At 37.6% G+C, this 19,297-nt stretch overlaps 1 protein-coding gene across 1 annotated transcript in view; it reads right to left on the reverse strand.

The window, feature by feature from the left end:
- VWDE (von Willebrand factor D and EGF domains) overlaps positions 1–19,297 on the reverse strand; it is a gene marked incomplete at its 5' end in the record, with an annotated part of 228,776 nt that overhangs the window by 87,208 nt on the left and 122,271 nt on the right. The window contains one exon of the mRNA XM_081339263.1: positions 3,046–3,861. Coding sequence (XP_081195389.1) covers positions 3,046–3,861 — 816 coding nt within the window. The remainder of the gene's footprint in view (positions 1–3,045; positions 3,862–19,297) is intronic.

The following is a 19,297-nucleotide window of genomic DNA, read 5'->3' on the forward strand; positions in this document are numbered from 1 at the left end:
GTGGTTATGTGCCCTGAAGTCATGTACAGTATTTTAAATGATAGACTAATTTTCTCTTCAGAGTTTTACTGATAGAATTTAAAAGTAAAGTTTTTGCTTTTAAGTCATACATATTAGCTATGTAGGACTTAATACAAAATTATGGTACATTGCACTACTTTCATTTATGACATACTCTTTTAATTTACAGATATTCCATTTGTAGCCAGATCATATAATTCTATAGCTAATATGCTGAAACTCCTAAATTTTGAAGAATTCAGCTTTTCCTCCCTCATATATCATGTTTTTCCAATTTGCTACCCTTAAATAATTGTCTCATGTACTACCTTTCATAAAAGGTAAAGGTTCCCCCGCACGTGTGCGCTAGTCGTTTCCGACTCTAGGGGCCGGTGCTCATCTCCGTTTCAAAGCCGAAGAGCCAGCGCTTGTCCGAGGACGTCTCCGTGGTCATGTGGCCAGCATGACTAGACGCCAAAGGCGCACGGAACGCTGTTACCTTCCCACCATAGTGGTCCCTATTTTTCTACTTGCATTTTGACGTGCTTTCGAACTGCTAGGTTGGCAGAAGCTGGGACGAGTAACAGGCGCTCACTCTGCTACGCGGCACTCGGGATTCGACCCGCCAAACTGCCGACCTTCTGATCGACAAACTCAGCGTCCTAACCCACTGAGCCACCGTGTCCCTTTTACCTTTCATACTATAATACTATTATATAATAATATTACATGATCCATGAGACTGAAAATAAAAAACAACAACCCAGACACCTGACATTGGTATATTTTGTATTTTATGCAATAATAGTTACCAAACAGGCATATTTCACTTTTTATCTACAAAGCTGTGTTCCATTTTTTAAAAATTTTTTCAAAGTGAATAACTTTTTATTAATATCACGTAAGAGGATATGGCAAACTATATACAGTATTCACATTCTCCATCTTATCAATGCTGTTTTCATCAAGGTAAAAAAAATGAAATGTTTCCTAAATATAACTAAAAAAAAAATCTACAAGAATATCTCTCATCTTTGATTATAAGTGACACTCTCAAGTTACAATGTATTTATATTTAACAATTACAGGTATATATTTATTGCTAATATGGGAATAGCATGAGAAAGTATGAGAAGACTGACATCAAAACTTAAATTATTTACTAGATTGTCTTCTTGTCATTTCTTTCCCTATAGTTTCCAACACAAGTGTTGGAATAATTTTTTAAATATATTAACATATGTTTAACAGGACATTTTAATATTCTTAATACCCCCAAGAACTAATCATGAATTGATGTGTAGACAGTGCTAGTAATCTCTCCTCCCCTTTTTCTGCCCACTCAAAAAATTCTTACCAAAACACTGGCTTCCGGTTTGTGCGCACGGCACTTTCGGACACACAGAGAGAGCTCTCTCCCTGACGTCCAATCTTTCTTCATTGGAGGACCCTGAAAAGGGTTGAAAGTCACCCTGGAGGGGCGGCCACTGCAAGGAGGCCCTCCTGTGATCATGGAAGGGCAGCAGCCCTCCACTTGAATCCAGAGTAGCTCCTTTTGGCCCAAAGAAGAGACTGGCCATCAACATGGCCGATCATTAAGCCGTTCCCTGCCGAAAGCCAAAAGCACCATCTAGCACAATGAAGCAATCTGGAGGACTTGTGTGAGAACTTTCCTTTCTTATCCCCCTAACTGCCTCCCTGTGGGACTTTTCTGAAAAATTTCTCCCCCCCTTTTTGGAAAAACAGCTTTTGTATACTTGGGGGGAATAACATTTTAAGCCTTAAAGTGAAGAAGAAGAAAAAAATATAAAATTATAAAGGGGACACCAGCTTGGCAAAACTGTCATTTGGATGGTCTCCATGGATGCAAATAAGAGGTGGAGGAAGAAAGGGAGACACATTTGAGAATTTAAAGACACTAAGATGGAAGCCTGATTGGCACAAAAGGAAGGCGAGTTATGTTTAAAGATTTAGACTTCTCTTTTTTGGGGGATTTGTAAGGACAGAACTTAAAAAATCTTTTTGATGGACCAAGGGGAATCTTAAAAAAAAAGAAATGATTTCATATTTAGGTTTTAGATTTTTAAAGGAAAACAAAATTAAGCTTTTAGAATAAAACTTTGAATTATACTATAGAATTTAGAATCTTATAAGAGTATTTTAATAAGTGTTGAATGGTTAAGACAAAAAATCTTTTCTAACAATTCGTGATTTGTTAAGATGAAAACTAGAATTTACTGTTAAATCATAAGAATGATTTGTAATGAACAATGTACGTTTTGTAGACAAAAGAATTATTCTTTACTGGAATAGGGAATTGTAGGTTACCCAAAAAGTAAGCTTTCTTCTGTATATTATAGGCCACTTTATAGTATTTTATTGCAATTAAAGGTAAAGTTTCCCCTGCACATGCGTGCTAGTCGTTTCCGACTCTAGGGGCCGGTGCTCATCTCTGTTTCAAAGTCAAAGAGCCAGCGCTTGTCCGAGGACGTCTCCGTGGTCATGTGGCCGGCATGACTAGACGCCAAAGGCGCACGGAACACTGTTACCTTCCCACCATAGTGGTCCCTATTTTTCTACTTGCATTTTACGTGCTTTCGAACTGCTAGGTGGGCAGAAGCTGGGACGAGTAACAAGTGCTCACTCTGTTACGCGGCACTCGGGATTTGACCTGCCAAACTGCCGACCATCTGATCGACAAGCTCAGCGTCCTAACCCACTGAGCCACCGCAATTATAATAATTGCAATTATTGCAATTAGGTAAAATTTAAAAACAGGATTTTGATATGTATTAGTCTAATTACATTGAAAACTTTCTTAATTGATTAGGTCATATCTAGAAATGTATTAACTTGATCACTTTGACTATGTGAAAACTAAGGGAATCAGGGAGGGAATCTTTATTGATGCAACCTGAACTATTTACAAACAACTTGTTATTTGTTATTTTACACTACCCAACCACCATATTGTTTCACGAATAGATGTATATGTAAATATTGAAAAACCAATAAAATGTGAATAATAAAAAAAACAATTCTTACCATAACACTGCATTCCATCACCACTGTATCCAAAGGGGCAGGGTCCACATTTGAATGTCTGATCCTTTGTTGATTCACAGGGCACACCAGGGAAACATGGCATATTTGCACAGTTGAGTTGCTTATTAAGTGATCTCCAGTCAATTGCCAAATGGTTTACACCTGAGGCATAAGGCTTTTTGAATGAAGCAGTCCTTCCTGAAATTCTTGACTGCACAGAGCTCCCTAGTGACTGGCTATGCTGATTTACACGAAGAGTAAAAGATGTTTTCCAACTGGAAGAAGACAGTCTGGTCCACGCAGACTGTCTCAAATACTTTGCTTTAGAACCATGGTCAGAATTAGTCTGGGTAGCTGAAATCCCAAGATATTTTCCAGAAGGTGTCAGATCAGTTGAGGTACTGCTCTGTTGAAGAGCATGCAGCTTTGTGCCCGTGTCTTCTTGAGTGGAGGTATTCCTTGTGATATCTGCTTGAACCTGCAGTTCATAGTCTGAGAGTATTTTAGCAGCTCCTGCTTCATTTTTTTGAAGAAAGGCTCCCTGGGTGCCATTTTTCACTTTGCTGAATGGAAAGGTTTTTCCTATAGATGGTACAAGAGACGGAGGCACCACTCTTTCTTTGAGTGGAGTTTGAATATCAATAGTTAAGGGATATCTTGCTGTATGAAAGGTTGTTTCTAACTTTGGAATATGATCTTGTGAAGATACAGAATCAATATCTTGTAAATTCTTTATAACACCTTGGGTAAAGGAGATGTTGGCTTCCCCAGGGACTTCCACAGTTACATGAGACAAACGTTTAGCAGAACTTGACACTAAATGAAAAAAAGGTGGATCAGCACAAAATATTTTATATTTTCTTGTGACATTAGATAGATAGATAGGCAGATAGACAGAGAGACAGACGGATGGATGATAAATAGTACTGGAAAAGTGTGATCAGGGTCTATGCATTTTTTGGATTGGTCTTAGTTATTACTTCATTGGATTTTTTTTATTCAATTTATATTCTATTTTTTTTGCTAAGGTGAGCACTGAAGGTGGCTCACCAAATTTAAAAATATCATAAATAAAAATATGCTATAAAAACAGTACAAAATATACAAAATGCTGCTGACACTAAAATCATCTATTAAGAGGAGATATTTCTCTTCTCGGATGTTCTAAATGGTGAGAGACTGAAGCCAAACAGCTCCCCAAAAGAACGCATTATGTAGCCTGAAAACAATTCCTGCATTGAGAGTAATGCAGAAGACAGTTTTCACCCATCTATAAAATAAATGCACTGACAGCATAAACATCGTCAAAAGGTAAATGTTAATGGTTGAAGAAGTTTGTAACAACAGAGACAGTTCTTGAGTCAGTCAGATTTTAATGACCAATTAATAAATATGATCCTCTATTTAATATGTTAGGGAAAATTTATCTCAAATAGGTTTAATAAGAATACTGCTACAGTTTCTAACTTAAACATTCAATTGTGATTATCTGTAGAGAAACTCGGTGCTACAATTAAACTTCCCTGAAGCAATCCACAACATTCTCTTCCAACTCTGTCCTCACCCTATCTCAAAGCTTGGAGGAAAAGCCAGCTCTTCCACATCCAGAATGTTGTTTTTACAAGAGACTGCTGTATTTTCCAGATAAGATATGTATCTTAAATATATTTGTCAGTTAGAAATTCTGACTATTCCTCTAAAGTTTGAAAATGTAACTTGGAAGGCCCTTTCTATCCACTCCTGATTTTGAAATTATGTTCCCAACTAAACAACCTCAGATGGCTAAGTTCCTATTCAAAGGGACACTCAATGTATCAGCTAATTCTTTCCTACACAACACCTTCCCCAAATTAATACTGAGAACCAGTACTGCAACAAGATACTGTAAAGTCCTAATCAAAGTCAGTTATTCTGATGATAAGTTCAGAATTGTCCCTATATTAGTAGTAGTAGTAGTAGTAGTACCAGTTGAAATCTTCTATTTCTTTCCTAATTTCCTACCCAAGTTATTGATTTTTAAATTTTTGATTCATTTAAAATATTTATATACCACTCTATATCATATTCTCAGAGAAACCTACACTATCATCTTCCACTGAATGCATAATTAATACATTCCCAGATGGGGTTGCATTGAACTAGTCATACAGCAGCGTAATAGGATCTTTTTCACTTTGCTTGCCAATATAAGTTTCTAAGGAGTTTTTGAATTAATGAATAAAATATCCCAGTAACTGTGTGACAGAAGTGTCGGTTTAAAACTGCAAGTGGCAGAAAATGGTCTCCTACTTTCTCTTCCATTTAATTTTATACTGTACTTTCGCTGGCAAAGATTATCACATTATTTAAAATGCTACATAATTTACAGGGGCTGAGAGGAAAGTGGGTTTTACAAGTAGAGATTAGAATCAGAGCAGTATTTTTTTTAATGATGGCATTTTTTTTATTAAACTATGAAGAAGGGTTAACACTGAAAGGTCGCCCGAGATCAACAGCTTTCTCTTTTTCTTTTATTTCAAATAGTCTTCAATATCTTAAGATGTATCATCCATTAGCAGCTGAAGAAGTAGACGTGGTTATCCCTGCCCCAATGTGCTACCATATAATTGAAGAAGATGGACAATAATGGTGACAGCATAAAATTTTCAAGGTTGAAATGAAATCTGCATTCCCCCCATAAAGCGACATTATTTTGTATAGGCCTGTCAGAATAGATTAGTTAATGTACTTGTATATATGAATAGATTAAAAAAAAATCAGATGCACATTGGATATATTCCGGTCTTTAACTCTTGCATAGTAAGGAAGAGAAACATTTGCTTGGCATTTTCCTTCTAACACAAGAACTTGGTCAAAATAGTTTTGTGGATCTTTTGGAATGCACAAAGCTCTGTGCATTTAGGAAACAATAGGATGTAAGGGCCAGGCCAAGAACAGTTATAAACCACAGCATGTTTTAAAGTAGGGGTGTCAATCTGCTGGCCCATGGGCTGGATGCATCATTCCGAAACCGCACCCACCAAATTGCTGGCAATGGAAAAAAAGTTGTGATATGTTGCGACACGCCGTGTGACGTTGCAAGTTTGACACCCCTGTTTTAAAGAGATTCTAGCAAAGGCCAGTGACATGGGAAAAAAAAACCCCAACGTATGTAATTTGTACTTTTGTTCTTGAGGCTCTCTCTCTCTGTAAGTCAAGGCAGCATCCTTGACTTAGTAAAGGTAAAGGTTCCCCCGCACACGCGTGCTAGTCGTTTCCGACTTTAGGGGCCAGTGCTCATCTCCATTTCAAAGCCGAAGAGCCAGCAATTGTCCGAGGACGTTTCCGTGGTCATGTGGCCGGCATGACTAGACGCCAAAGGTGCACGGAACGCTGTTACCTTCCCACCGTAGTGGTCCCTGTTTTTCTACTTGCATTTTTACGTGCTTTTGAACTGCTAGGTTGGCAGAAGCTGGGACGAGTAACAGGCGCTCACTCTGTTACGTGGCACTCAGGATTCGACCCGCCAAACTGCCGACCTTCTGATCAACAAGCTCAGCGTCCTAACCCACTGAGCCACCGCATCCCTCATCCTTGACTTACAACCATTCAATTAGTGACCATTCAAAGTTACAATGGCACTGAAAAAAGTGATTTATGACTGGTTTTCACACGTATGACCATTACATCATTCCCATGGTCACGTGATCAAAATTCAGATGCTTGGCAAATGGCAAGTATTTATGACGGTTGCAGTGTTCCAGTGCCACCTGATCACCTTTTGCAACTTTTTGACAAAGTCAGTGGGTAAGCCAGATTCACTTAACAACCAAGTTATTAACTTAATAACTGCACTGATTCACTTAACACCTGTGACAAGGGGCAAAACTTACTTAACAACTCTCTTGCAAAGGAAATTTTGGGTCCAATTGTGGTTGTAAGATGAGAACTATCAGTATATTTCCCTGGTAACGAAAGGAGAATTGCAGGTCAACACTGGCTGTCATAACATCTGCCTTTGTTGTCCTCACGGCTTGGTTGGTTTATGATCTTGCACATGTAAGGAATGACTTGTTCTATTACTTGCCCAGCAATCCTTGGTGAAGAGCCTTGTCCCTTTTGGACACCTTCTGAGCAGCCATAACAGTCAGTGAGAATTAACACACGAGTCAAAAGATCCCAGCTTGCCTGTGTTTTATAATGTTGCTGTTAGAGGGTAGTTTCATAATATATAGCCAATATTCCTTCAAGTCATTGTATTTAAGCATCTGTTTGCTTAATTGCATGATTATCTGCTTTCTGGGAATTCAAATTGATTTTTATCAGCCTTTTCATTATTTGGTGGGACAGAAAATTGAATGATTAGATACCTGTTCTTCATCACCTCCAGATTAAATTACTATAACAGTTTTTCCGCAGAGCTGGAAAAGCATTCTGAATATCAGCCCATATGAAATACCGAAACCCGATTTTGATTCAGTGATACTTACCCTTAAATGTATAATTACTTTAGAGACAAGGTATTTAAATTGCTCCCTCCTTGCATTTAAACCTGCCTACATCAATCTTTGAAGGACACCTTACTCTGTGTTCTACCTCCTGTCTGAAGTGTCAGCCCTGTCTGGGGATCTTTGATACAGTTTTCACTGTTATGTTTGCTGGAATTTTACTAGACTTTTGGCTCATACATTTTTTTCATGTTAATTGCAGCTTTTTTAAAAAAGATTTTATTGGGTTATGGTTTCATGATAATTTTTAATATTTTTACTTCAATTAATAATTTAAATAATTAAATTGCCTTGAGCCAGTTTGATGTAGTGGTTAAGGGTGCTGACCTAGAAACCAGAAGATGGTGAGTTCTAGTCCCATTTTAGGCATGAAAACTGGCTGAATGATTTTGGACCAGTCACTCTTTTTCAGTTATACCCATCTCCTAGGGTTGCTGCTGTTGGGAAAATAGGGGGAAGAAGAAGTATTAGGTATGTTGAATTACTTATAAAATGATAAAGGCACAATAAAAATCTATTTTTTTTCAAAAAATTACATTTTATCAGTCTTATATTGTATGAAAATATTATATTATTTTATGGGTGTTGGGTATATGTTTTGTTTTTATAGATATTTTGGAAAAAAAACATATACATATATGTATATGTGTCTGTGTGTGTGTGTGTGTGTGTGTGTGTGTGTGTGTGTGTATAAAGAGAGAGAGAGATTATATTAATGTTTCCTTTTCCTTGATGTTCTCTTTTGTTCCTACCTATGTGCATAACCCGCAAACTATTTTTGTTATGGATAAGCAACACAATACAAGGTGCACAAAACAATTAAGAAGTAACTAGCAAAAGAAATAGAACAAAAAGATCTTAGTTTATATTAACATCATCCCCATATCATTCCATATTTTAAGTCTTGGAAAGCCATTCTTGCTTTTATCTTGTCCATATTCCCATTTGGACATGATTTGCACATGGCATAACAATAATTTGCACATGGATAACAAATGTTATTGTTATGCCATGTGTGAAGCAATGCATGAAGGATATATTTATTCTTGCCTCATGTATTTGGGATTCAGTCTTCATTCATTCTCTTAATATTACAATAAAACCTGAACATATTGATTTCATTCTTGTTACTCAATTTTGTATTTAGCCTATGCCACTGTAAGCCACCTAGAGTAACTTTGGATAATGAGACAGCATAAATAAATTAAAATAAAACCAACATTTTTCAATCACTCATTTCCTTTAGGCCTTGTCTCCTCTTCTTTGAGTTGGTGACTTGATTGGTTCTTCTTTGGTTGGTGATTCAATTATAAGGGATGTTAATTTAGGAAAGGATACAGAGGTTTCAAAAGAGGTCAGGTGTCTTCCAGGTGCTACTGCCAGTAGGGACAAGAAGCGTATTTTCAAAATAGTCAACAATGCCAGCAAAGACTGTGATGTGGATGCCATTGTACATCTTGGCACTAAAGATCTGTCCCAAAATGATGCACTCTCTGTGCAGAATGATTTCCAGAGCTTAGGGCAGGAACTCAGCAGAATAGGCTGTAGACTCACTTTTTCAGAGGTCTTACCAGCGTATAAGGAGCAAAATGGAAAAGGCCAGCGTATAGCAGAATTTAATATGTGGCTAAAGGAGTGGTGTAAAGGAGAAGGCTTTGGTTATATTAGTCACAATGTCTGTAGCTGGTCCAATGAAAAAATGTACAAAAGAGATGGTCTGCATCCATCCAAGAAAGGGACTGAGTTACTTGGCAATAAATTCACAGCTTTTCTGAAGGAATATTTAAACTAAACAACGGGGACAGTGAGTTAATTGATACAGAACATCACTGTCCCCGGCAATCTAAGAAAATAGGGGAACTTAGGCACCACACAAGTTATGTAGCAAGTAAACACAGGGTCAGTCATAAAGGACTCAAATGTCTGTACACCAATGCGCAGAGTATGAACAGTAAGCAGGGTGAACTAGAAGTTCAGGTAAATGAGGGCGGATATGATATTGTTGCCATTACAGAAACATATTGGGACGAAACCCACAAATGGAACACACAGCTAGAGGGATTTAAATTATTTAAAAGAAATAGACTAAACAAAAGAGGAGGTGGAGTTGCTCTCTATATAAGAAATAACTTTATCTCTATAGAAATAGAGCACAACAATGATGAAAACTGTAAACTTGAATGTATTTGGGTCAAATAATAAATAATAAACCTTTTATTGTCAAAGTACAACATGTGTACATTGAGATTAGCTGAGCCTCCCCCTGTGCTCTCTCCCCCCAACACACAGTGACAACAAACCCTCCATCCCACCACACTATGTGAACCAACTACACCACACACCGGCCTCCCAAGTCAATTTTGTATAAGATTATGTCCCATTTAAAAGCCTAACAGCCCACGGATAAAAGCTATTTTTCAGCCTGTTGGTACGGCTGGCTATATTCCTATATCTCCTACCGGATGGTAGGAGAGTAAAGAGATACCGTCCAGGGTGTGAGTCATCCCTGAGAATCTTCCTCACTCTTCCAAGGCAACGAGCCCTGGCGATGACATCCAGTGGTGTCAGGGAACAGCCCACAATGTCTTGTGCTATGCTCACTACCCTCTGTAATACTTTCCTATCCGCGGCTGTCAGACCAGCATACCAAACCACAATACCATACGAGAGAACGCTCTCTATTGTAGACCGGTAAAAGAGGGTCATTAGCAGTTGTTCTACCCTGTTCTTCCGCAAGATCCTATAAATATAAAAGGGGAAAAATGACATTGCCATAGGTGTATACTATAGGCCGCCCAACCAAGCAGAGGCAATAGATGAACTTTTTGCTAGTCAATTAGCTAAGGTATGTAGGAAGCGCATCACAATAGTAATGGGGGACTTTAATTACCCTGATATCAACTGGGAGACAAATTCTGCACCAAGTGGAAGATCTAACAGATTCCTGTCAAACTAGCAGACAACTTTCTCTCCCAAAAAGTAGAGAAGGGAACTAGGGGATTAGCCATATTGGATTTAATTCTCACTAACAGAGATGAAATGATAGAAAGTGTCAAAGCCACAGGAACCTTGGGGGGAAGTGATCATGCAATATTGGAATTCAACATTATGGAAGCACACAGCCAAACTAGAGTCTTGGACTTTAAAAGAGCTAATTTCAATAAACTTAGAGAGACCTTGGGAAGAATTCCATGGATGAGAATCCTAAAGGGGAAAACAACTCAAGAAGCTTGGGAAATTTCAAAAAGTGAGATAATAAAGGCCCAGTTTAGCACAATACCAACAAAGACGAAAAATAACAGCTTTCAAAAGAAACCAGCATGGCTGCATAAAGAACTCTCTGATAAACTGAAAGATAAAAAGGACAAGTATAAGACGTGGAAAGAGGGGCACATAACTAAGGCAGAATATCAGCAAACAGCCCGTGCCTGCAAAGATGAAGTGAGGGGAGCTAAGGCTCAAAATGAACTAAGGCATGCGACCAAAGTCAAAAATAACAAAAAAAGCTTCTTTCAACATATAAGAAACAATAAAAAAGTTAAGGAAATGATTGGTCCATTAGTGGGGGAAAGTGGCAAGAAGGTGACAAGCAACAGGGAGAAAGCAGAACTATTTAACTCATTTTTTGCATCTGTCTTTACACAAAGGGAAAAACCAGTCCAACCTACCAAAACCAGTGCCATAAAAACAGAATAGAAACGCAAGTTAAGATAGGCAAGAAAATGGTAAGTGAGCACCTGTCCAGCCTAGACGAGTTCAAATCACCAGGACCAGATGGATTATACCCCAAGGTTCTCAAGGAACTGGCAGACGTGATCTCAGAAACACTGAACTATATTTTTCAAAGATCCTGGAACACTGGGGAACTACCAGAGGACTGGAAGAAAGCTGATGTAGTTCCCATATTCAAAAAAGGGAAAAAAATAGATCCTGGAAACTACAGACTTATCAGCCTGACCTCAATACCTGGGAAGATTCTGGAAAAGATAATCAAACAACAAATCAGCAAACACCTTGATGCAAACAAAGTTATCACTAAAAGCCAACATGGGTTTGTCAAAAACAGATCATGCCAGAGAAACCTTATTGCATTCTTTGACTAAGTGACAAAACTAGTGGACCACAGGAATGCTGTAGATATAATTTACTTGGACTTCAGTAAGGCATTTGATAAAGTAGATCACAATGTACTACTTGATAAGATAGAAAAATGTGGGTTAGATAGTGTCACCACTAGATGGATTCGTAGCTGGCTGACAGGCCGTACTCAGCGTGTTGTCCTCAATGGAACTGCATCTACATGGAAGGAAGTGTGTAGTGGGGTGCCCCAGGGCTCTGTTCTGGGCCCAGTGCTCTTCAACATGTTCATCAACGATTTGGATGAGGGGATAGATGGGGAACTCATCAAATTTGCAGATGACACCAAGCTGGCAGGAATAGCCAATACTCCAGAAGATAGGCTTAAGTTACAGGAGGATCTGGACAGACTCGAACACTGGGCACTATCTAACAAAAGGAAATTCAATTGTGAAAAAAGTAAGGTTCTACATTTAGGCAGGAAAAATCAAATGCACAGGTATAGTATAGGTGGTACCTTGCTCGATAGTAGTAACTGTGAGAGAGATCTTGGAGTCCTAGTGGACAATCACTTAAATATGAGCCACCAGTGTGCTGCAGCTGCCAAAAAAGCCAACACAGTGCTAGGCTGCATTAACAGAGGGATAGAATCAAGATCACGTGAAGTACTAATACCACTTTACAATGCCTTGGTAAGGCCACACCTGGAATACTGCATCCAGTTTTGGTCACCACAATGTAAAAAAGATGTTGAGACTCTAGAAAGAGTACAGAGAAGAGCAACAAAGATGATTGGGGGACTGGAGGCTAAAACATATAGGGAACGGTTGCTGGAATTGGGTATGTGTAGTTTAATGAAGAGAAGGGTGAGGGGTGACATGATAGCAGTGTTCCAATATCTCAGGGGCTGCTACAAAGAAGAGGGAGTCAAGCTATTCTCCAAAGCACCTGAAAGCAGGACAAGAAGCAATGGATGGAAACTAGTCAAGGAGAGAAGCAACCTAGAACTAAGGAGAAACTTCCTGACAGTTAGAACAACTAACCAGTGGAACAACCTGCCTCCAGAAGTGGTGAATTCTCCAACACTGGAAGTTTTTAAGAAGAGACTGGACAGCCATTTGTCTGAAATGGTATAGGGTTTCCTGCCTTAGCAGGGGGTTGGACTAGATGACCTCCGAGGTCCCTTACAACTACTTCTTCTTCTTCTTCTTCTTCTTCTTCTTCTTCTTCTTCTTCTTCTTCTTCTTCTTCTTCTTCTTCTTCTTCTTCTTCTTCTTCTTCTTCTTCTTATTATTATTATTATTATTATTATTATTATTATTATTATTATTATTATTATTATTATTACATATATCTACACCAGGGGTCTACAACCTGTGGGCCACAGCCCCCTTACCAGGTGTTGACCACTGGGCTGTGGAACAGGCTGGCCAGTCGATGCACATGTGTGCATGCACTCACCTCCACTTGTGCTAGCGCTGCTGCTGCTATGCAAACGGGGTGCCGTGCAGCAAAAATGGGGCAATGCTTGGTGAAAATGGGGTGGTGCTAGTGAGTGTCACACAGGCGCTAGCACCGCCCCTTTTATAACATAAGTGCTTGCAGCCCCGTTTGTTTGTGTGCACACACGCATGCACGTGAAATGCTTCCCCTTCACTTTCTCTTCGGTCCACCAAACGAGAAAGGTTGGAGACCTCTGGTACACTAACTCAGTGCTACCACATTTGACTTAGCTTTTTCGCCTTCCAATATTTCTAGCTTTTATTTGCATGTAAGAAAGTTGAAATAAATATGCTTTCATACTCATCCACTTTTGCTTCCTTCAAGCAACATTTATTCCTTAGAACAGGCCACACACTACCATTCTACAGGTTTTACGCAGCAAAATTCACCTGCTTGTTTAGGTTGCTTTCCACAATCTATAGAAGTGGTCGTGAAATGCACATGGTCTTCTGTACATTAGTTTTCAGATCTGCACTACATTCTGCATCATATAGTACTTTGAACATTATTGAACTTAGAATTTATAGTAATATTAGCATCACAGTAACATTCACTGCCAATCATACAAATTCTAAGCTCCTAACATAATATTGTCTACATTCTGAAATACATGTCATGCATTTTCCACATCCATTCATGTCTAGACTAAACACATTTCTAATATCACCATAAACATTCATATTCTGTAATTTATCTACAAATGCTTTAAACATCTTACACCTTGCTCAATTTTAATCGTTCATTATGCATCTTATTTATTCTCCCAAATACTTTATTTTCATCAAATACACTCTAAAGCATTTAGCACTCAAAATTCAATTGCAATCTAATTACATCTCCAGCAAACATAATTAAAGTTCATTTACTGTTTCAAAAGCAACCACCATACAATAATATTTCTTTCTCACATTCATACCTGCTGAAGGGCAAAATTCTGGTCTGCATACTCCTGTCAATATAAACCATACTTCACTTTCCAAATATTATTCACTATTCATTCATTTATTATCCATCGACATACTTCATACTGGCAGATGACACCCAGCTTTATATCTCTACAGGCCCTTTGAGTGATGCTGTGGATGTCGTATCCCAGTGTCTGGAGGCTGTTGGGGACTGGATGGGGTGAAACAAATTCTGACTCAACCCCAGCAAGGTGGAATGTCTGTGGGTATTTGGACCCCCCAGAAACAAGGTTCTTCCATTTTTGATTCTGGGTAGGGCTGCACTGCCCCAGATGTGCAGTGTGTGGGTCCCCCAGGACTCGTAGTTTCTGTTAAAAGAACAGGTGGCAGCACACCTTTCGACTGTGGGCCAGATGCACCAATACCTGTTCTGGGAGGACTTGACTAACCTCTAGGTTAAATGACTGTAGCACATCTGTATATGAGGCTGACTCTGAAGACCATTTGAAAACTTCTAGTGGTGCAGAGTGTGGCTGTGCAGGCAGTAAATTGTGCCAGAAACATGGCACACATATAACCACTTCTATGTGAACTGCATTGCTTATTGGTGCATTTCTGGGTACAATTCAGGATGCTGGTGGTTACCTTTAAAACCCTACATGGCTTTATCTGAGGGATTGCCTTTTTCCAAGAATCTCTATCAATCTAACCAGATCAAGCAGAATGAACATGCTGCAGATCTCATCAGTCAAGGAGTCTCAGCTGGTGGGGAGAAAAAGATGAGCTTTTTCTGCAGTGGCCCTTGCTCTATGGAACATCCTCCCTTTGGAGATTAGAATGGCCCCAAACCATGTTAGCCTTTCATAAGGCACTAAACACTTGGCTATGTTCATGACCTGGGATGTTGCATGTGTTAAGGGCCCCATTTTCTAGCTGTATTGCTGACTGGCCAAATATCTTGCTCCCATGTGTATGTAATCTGGATGTTTTTAGTTTTTTTATTGTTTTTATTGTTTCAAAATGTTTTTAGTATTTTTAACTGTAATGTATTTTTTTTTTGAATTGTAAGCTGCTTAGAGTCATTGACTGAGATGGGCAGCTATAGAAATTGAATGAACAAATAAAAAGCCTTTCAATCAAAGTTCTCTTTCATTCTTTTAGTCAAAATTCTTCCCTTTTCAGATCTTATTATAGCAATAGCAATAGCACTTAGACTTATATACCAGTGCATAGTGCTTTATAGAACTTTATGAGCTGTTTACAGAGTCAGCATATTGCCCCGAACAATCTGGGTTCTCATTTTATGGACTTCAGAAAGATGGAAGGTTAAGTCAATCTCTAGTCCCATCAGGATTGAACTCCATGCTATTGGCAGAGTACTCCCATCTAACCAGTGTGTCACCAGATGTCTTCTAATGATCTAATCAACATGTATAGATAGTATTGTATTACTGTACAGCAGTTCTTGCTTTCACTGTTATAAGAACTCTTTCTTAATAAGACACAAATGGATTTTTTTTATATATATGTTATACAAGTTACACAGCCACTCAATAAATGAAACATAGCTTGTAGAAAGATGGTCGGCAAACAAATTTAATAAATAAAATACTTTAACATTTTTGTAGTTGTACAATCTAAACCCAACACCCTACCATCTTATTAATATTTTCACATCATTTGTAATTTCTTTTGCATCATTTTGTCTTGGGTGATAACATTTAATGCATTATTTTCAATTCTACACATTGTTATATTGATATCATATATATAAACAGCTTTAAAATACAGCTTCCAATATTCCCCCCAGTTTAGTTTCACCCCAAATAATTTCCCTTCTTTGTAGTGTTACTGTATTCATGCTGCTGGAAACCTAACCTTTTTCACTCATTTCAAAGACAATTATTATTTGTGTTAAATAACTTTGTATTTTTTCTGCCTCTTTAAATCTTAAGTGTTCTTTGTTCCATTTACTTTCTCTTGTGTATACATCGTGCAACATATTCCTCTCATTCCCATTTTTGTAGCAATCATTCTCTATTATGATTTTTCCTTGATGCATAGTATCTTTCACTTCATCATTATGTCAAACATTCTTGTCTATACCCTGTTTCTATAACTCCACAGAAATTGGTATATCTATCTATCTATCTATCTATCTATCTATCTATCTATCTATCTATCTATCTATCTATCTATCTATCTATCTATCTATCTATATATCTTGTTCCCAGAAGCTTTGAAATTCTCTTTTCTTATCACTTCTTGTTCACTCTGTTGGGAGATTAATCTATCTTCTAATACTTTTTCATGTAGCATTTTCTCTTCCTCTTCTGCTATATTAATGTCTTCCCAAGATCTCTTTTTGGCACTACCAAAAGATGGCATATCCCACTTTCAGAACATTTCATCATCCTTGTATTTTTCACTAATTCAATCATTCATCACAAGTAATCAAAGTAGTCATTAAACTCCTCACAACACGATATGATCAAAGAAGCAAGAATTAATATTTTCAATAAGATGTTTTAAAGTAAGAATTAGGGACAAATCACCAAATCTTGATAGGAACTTTCATCCTTCATTTATTTGAGAATTCAATAAAATAGAATTATTTTAAATTATTTTCTGAACTGGGATGGGCTACTAGGTCTTCTCCTATCTTTCAGATATTTAGGGCTAACATTCCTGCCAGTACATTCCCATAATTCTCATAATCTTTGACATCAATCATACTTTTCAATTAAAGTTATTTTTATGAGCTCACATGAATATACTAATGCTTAAACCATACATTCTGCCAGGCTCAAACCCAGAGACGACACAGCAAAATCCAACTGAGTTCAATCTTTTACTTGTTTACATCTAATGGAAAGAATCTTGCCAAACTAAAGCTATAACCTTCTAAGATTTACTAGATCTATCCTGAGAAATTCTAGGGTGGTGATACCCTGAACCTCTTCCCCATCCAGCTGGAGACTGTGCAGTCTCTTAATCTGAGCCAGAAGTCTCCCACTCTGCTCCTCCAGGTGCACATTCCATCACACCTGGAATGCCCACCCATCTTAAGCAAGTGGCTACCAACACTACATACAAAACATATAAAGAAGCTAAACAATCACCATTCTCATATATTCTTGGGTCTCCAAATTGTCCAACAATTTTTTCTGTTACTCTCTCTTCTTGTTTTTCCCACCCATTTAAGTCACCTAATAGAGGACCACCACCCCCTGATCACATTCATTGAGAATGTTGCTCAATTTTTCCTCAAACTTCTTTCATTATGTCGGTTTTGCTGGAAAGTAATTGATTCCTATTTTCCTTTGCATCCACAACAATTAAGAGACTAAAAGTCTATAGAGATTCTTGGTCATCCAGGTTGTGGTCATCCCAAAAGTGCTTTTTCAATAGGTATCTATTGCCTTTTGAAAAAGTACTTTGGGGACAATCAAGATATTAGTTTGTTTCTTTTGGCTTACATTTCAGGCCTTTCACTTGCAATTAAACTTTGGTGCAGCAAACTTATACAAGTTCCTTTAAAAAAATTTTTTTTAAAGCTAACTTTTCATTCTCAAGGTTAATTCAAGGCACTGATTTAATTTTAAATCTCTAAACAATTTGTTTCTTCTTAGATCAACTTGCCAATCCTTTATTTTTTAGTGAGATCTATAGTTATAGATTTACAGATTAGAGGACTTCTGAGCTCTCATCTCAATTGTGCCCTTCCATGAACGACTGATTGCAGATCATGCTTTTTCTTTGCTATCAAATCATAGCATTCCTTTTGACCTAGGCATTCATATTTTAATATATTTTTACTGGTTTGTTTAATGTTTACACTTGTTATTTTAACTTTTATAGAAATTATATAATATTTATCTTTTTCTAACCTTGTTATTTTTATGGATGAAAGTCAGTGTATAGATTTCTACAAAGATTAAAAAAATCTTTATAAGTTTGTATTAATGCACAACTATACTGAACAGTATTAGTGGGCACATCTGTAATAAATGCATTCACTTAGAATAAATCTATAAAATACTGAATATGAGATGAGCTGCATTAAAAAAATGCAGGGAATAAATCTTTTATTTTATTGATAGACATGTACATGCTACATTAAACAAAAAAGGTATATAATATTCCATTATCTGTTCATTAAGAAACTACCCATGGTGCTTTTTAAGGAAGGAACAATCCATCAAAGTTATTTTCATTTTAAGCTTAATTAAATTAACCTGTACATTAGCCAGGTAGGTTGGAGACACTAGAAAGAAAAAGAGGGAAGAATACCAATATAGTAAAGTTTCTAATTGTATCTTTTGTTCATAAAATTTAAATCATTTCCTTCTACTAAAGGTTGCAGAGGAAATGCAAAAATCAAACTCAAATCACAACCAAGACTAGCATGTTTAGATATGAAAATGGGATTCAGGTTTGTATGAATTCAATATACTCCCCCTTTACAGATAGCACAAAAAGCAGTGCCAGTGAAGGATGACCCCGGTGCCAGGACACATAATTTTACTGTAATTCCATATAACTATAATCCCAAGAGGGAAATAAAGCCTGAATAGTCTTTTTCAGACATGCTGCATTGGACTGGTTGTTCACCTAGCCAATATAATGGTGACATTATATTTGACTAAAGAATTTTTCACAGGCTCCCTTTCAAATGCTCACACAAAACAGAGAAATTAATAAAATGCCATTCTTATCTTATGTCTCCTGCACTGTCAGATTCTTCCTCCTGGCTAAAAACAGTGTGATACTGACACATACAGATGAGCTACACTCAAAGACATTCAGTCTTTCTCTCTGACATAGGCAAACAAAGATACAGAAGAACAGATTGTGGAAGAAATCCCATCAGGTTTTTTTTTCTCCCAAAAGAACACCATTGCAGTTCTTCCAATAAAAAAGAATGAAAGGTAAATGAAATACATTGCCAATAGCTTGAGTTTCACTTAATTTGGATGAGAAATGCAGATAGTCTTAAAAGTAAGTTATGAGCCTTTTTCACACTTACAACCATTGCCGCATCCCCTCAGTCATGTGATCGAAATTCAGATGCTCGGCAACTGACTGGTGTTTATGATGGTTGCAATGTCCCGGGGTCATGTGATCACTTTTTGTGACCTACTGTGACAAGCAAAGTCAATGGGGAAACCAGATCCGCTTAACAATCAAGTTACTAACTTACCAGTTGCAGTGGTTCACTTAACAAAGGGCATAAAATGGGGCAAAACTCACTTAACAAATGTTTCACTTAGCCACAGA

This window comes from Vipera berus (genome assembly GCF_964194415.1).
Source record: "Vipera berus genome assembly, chromosome: 1".
NCBI lineage: Eukaryota > Metazoa > Chordata > Lepidosauria > Squamata > Viperidae > Vipera > Vipera berus.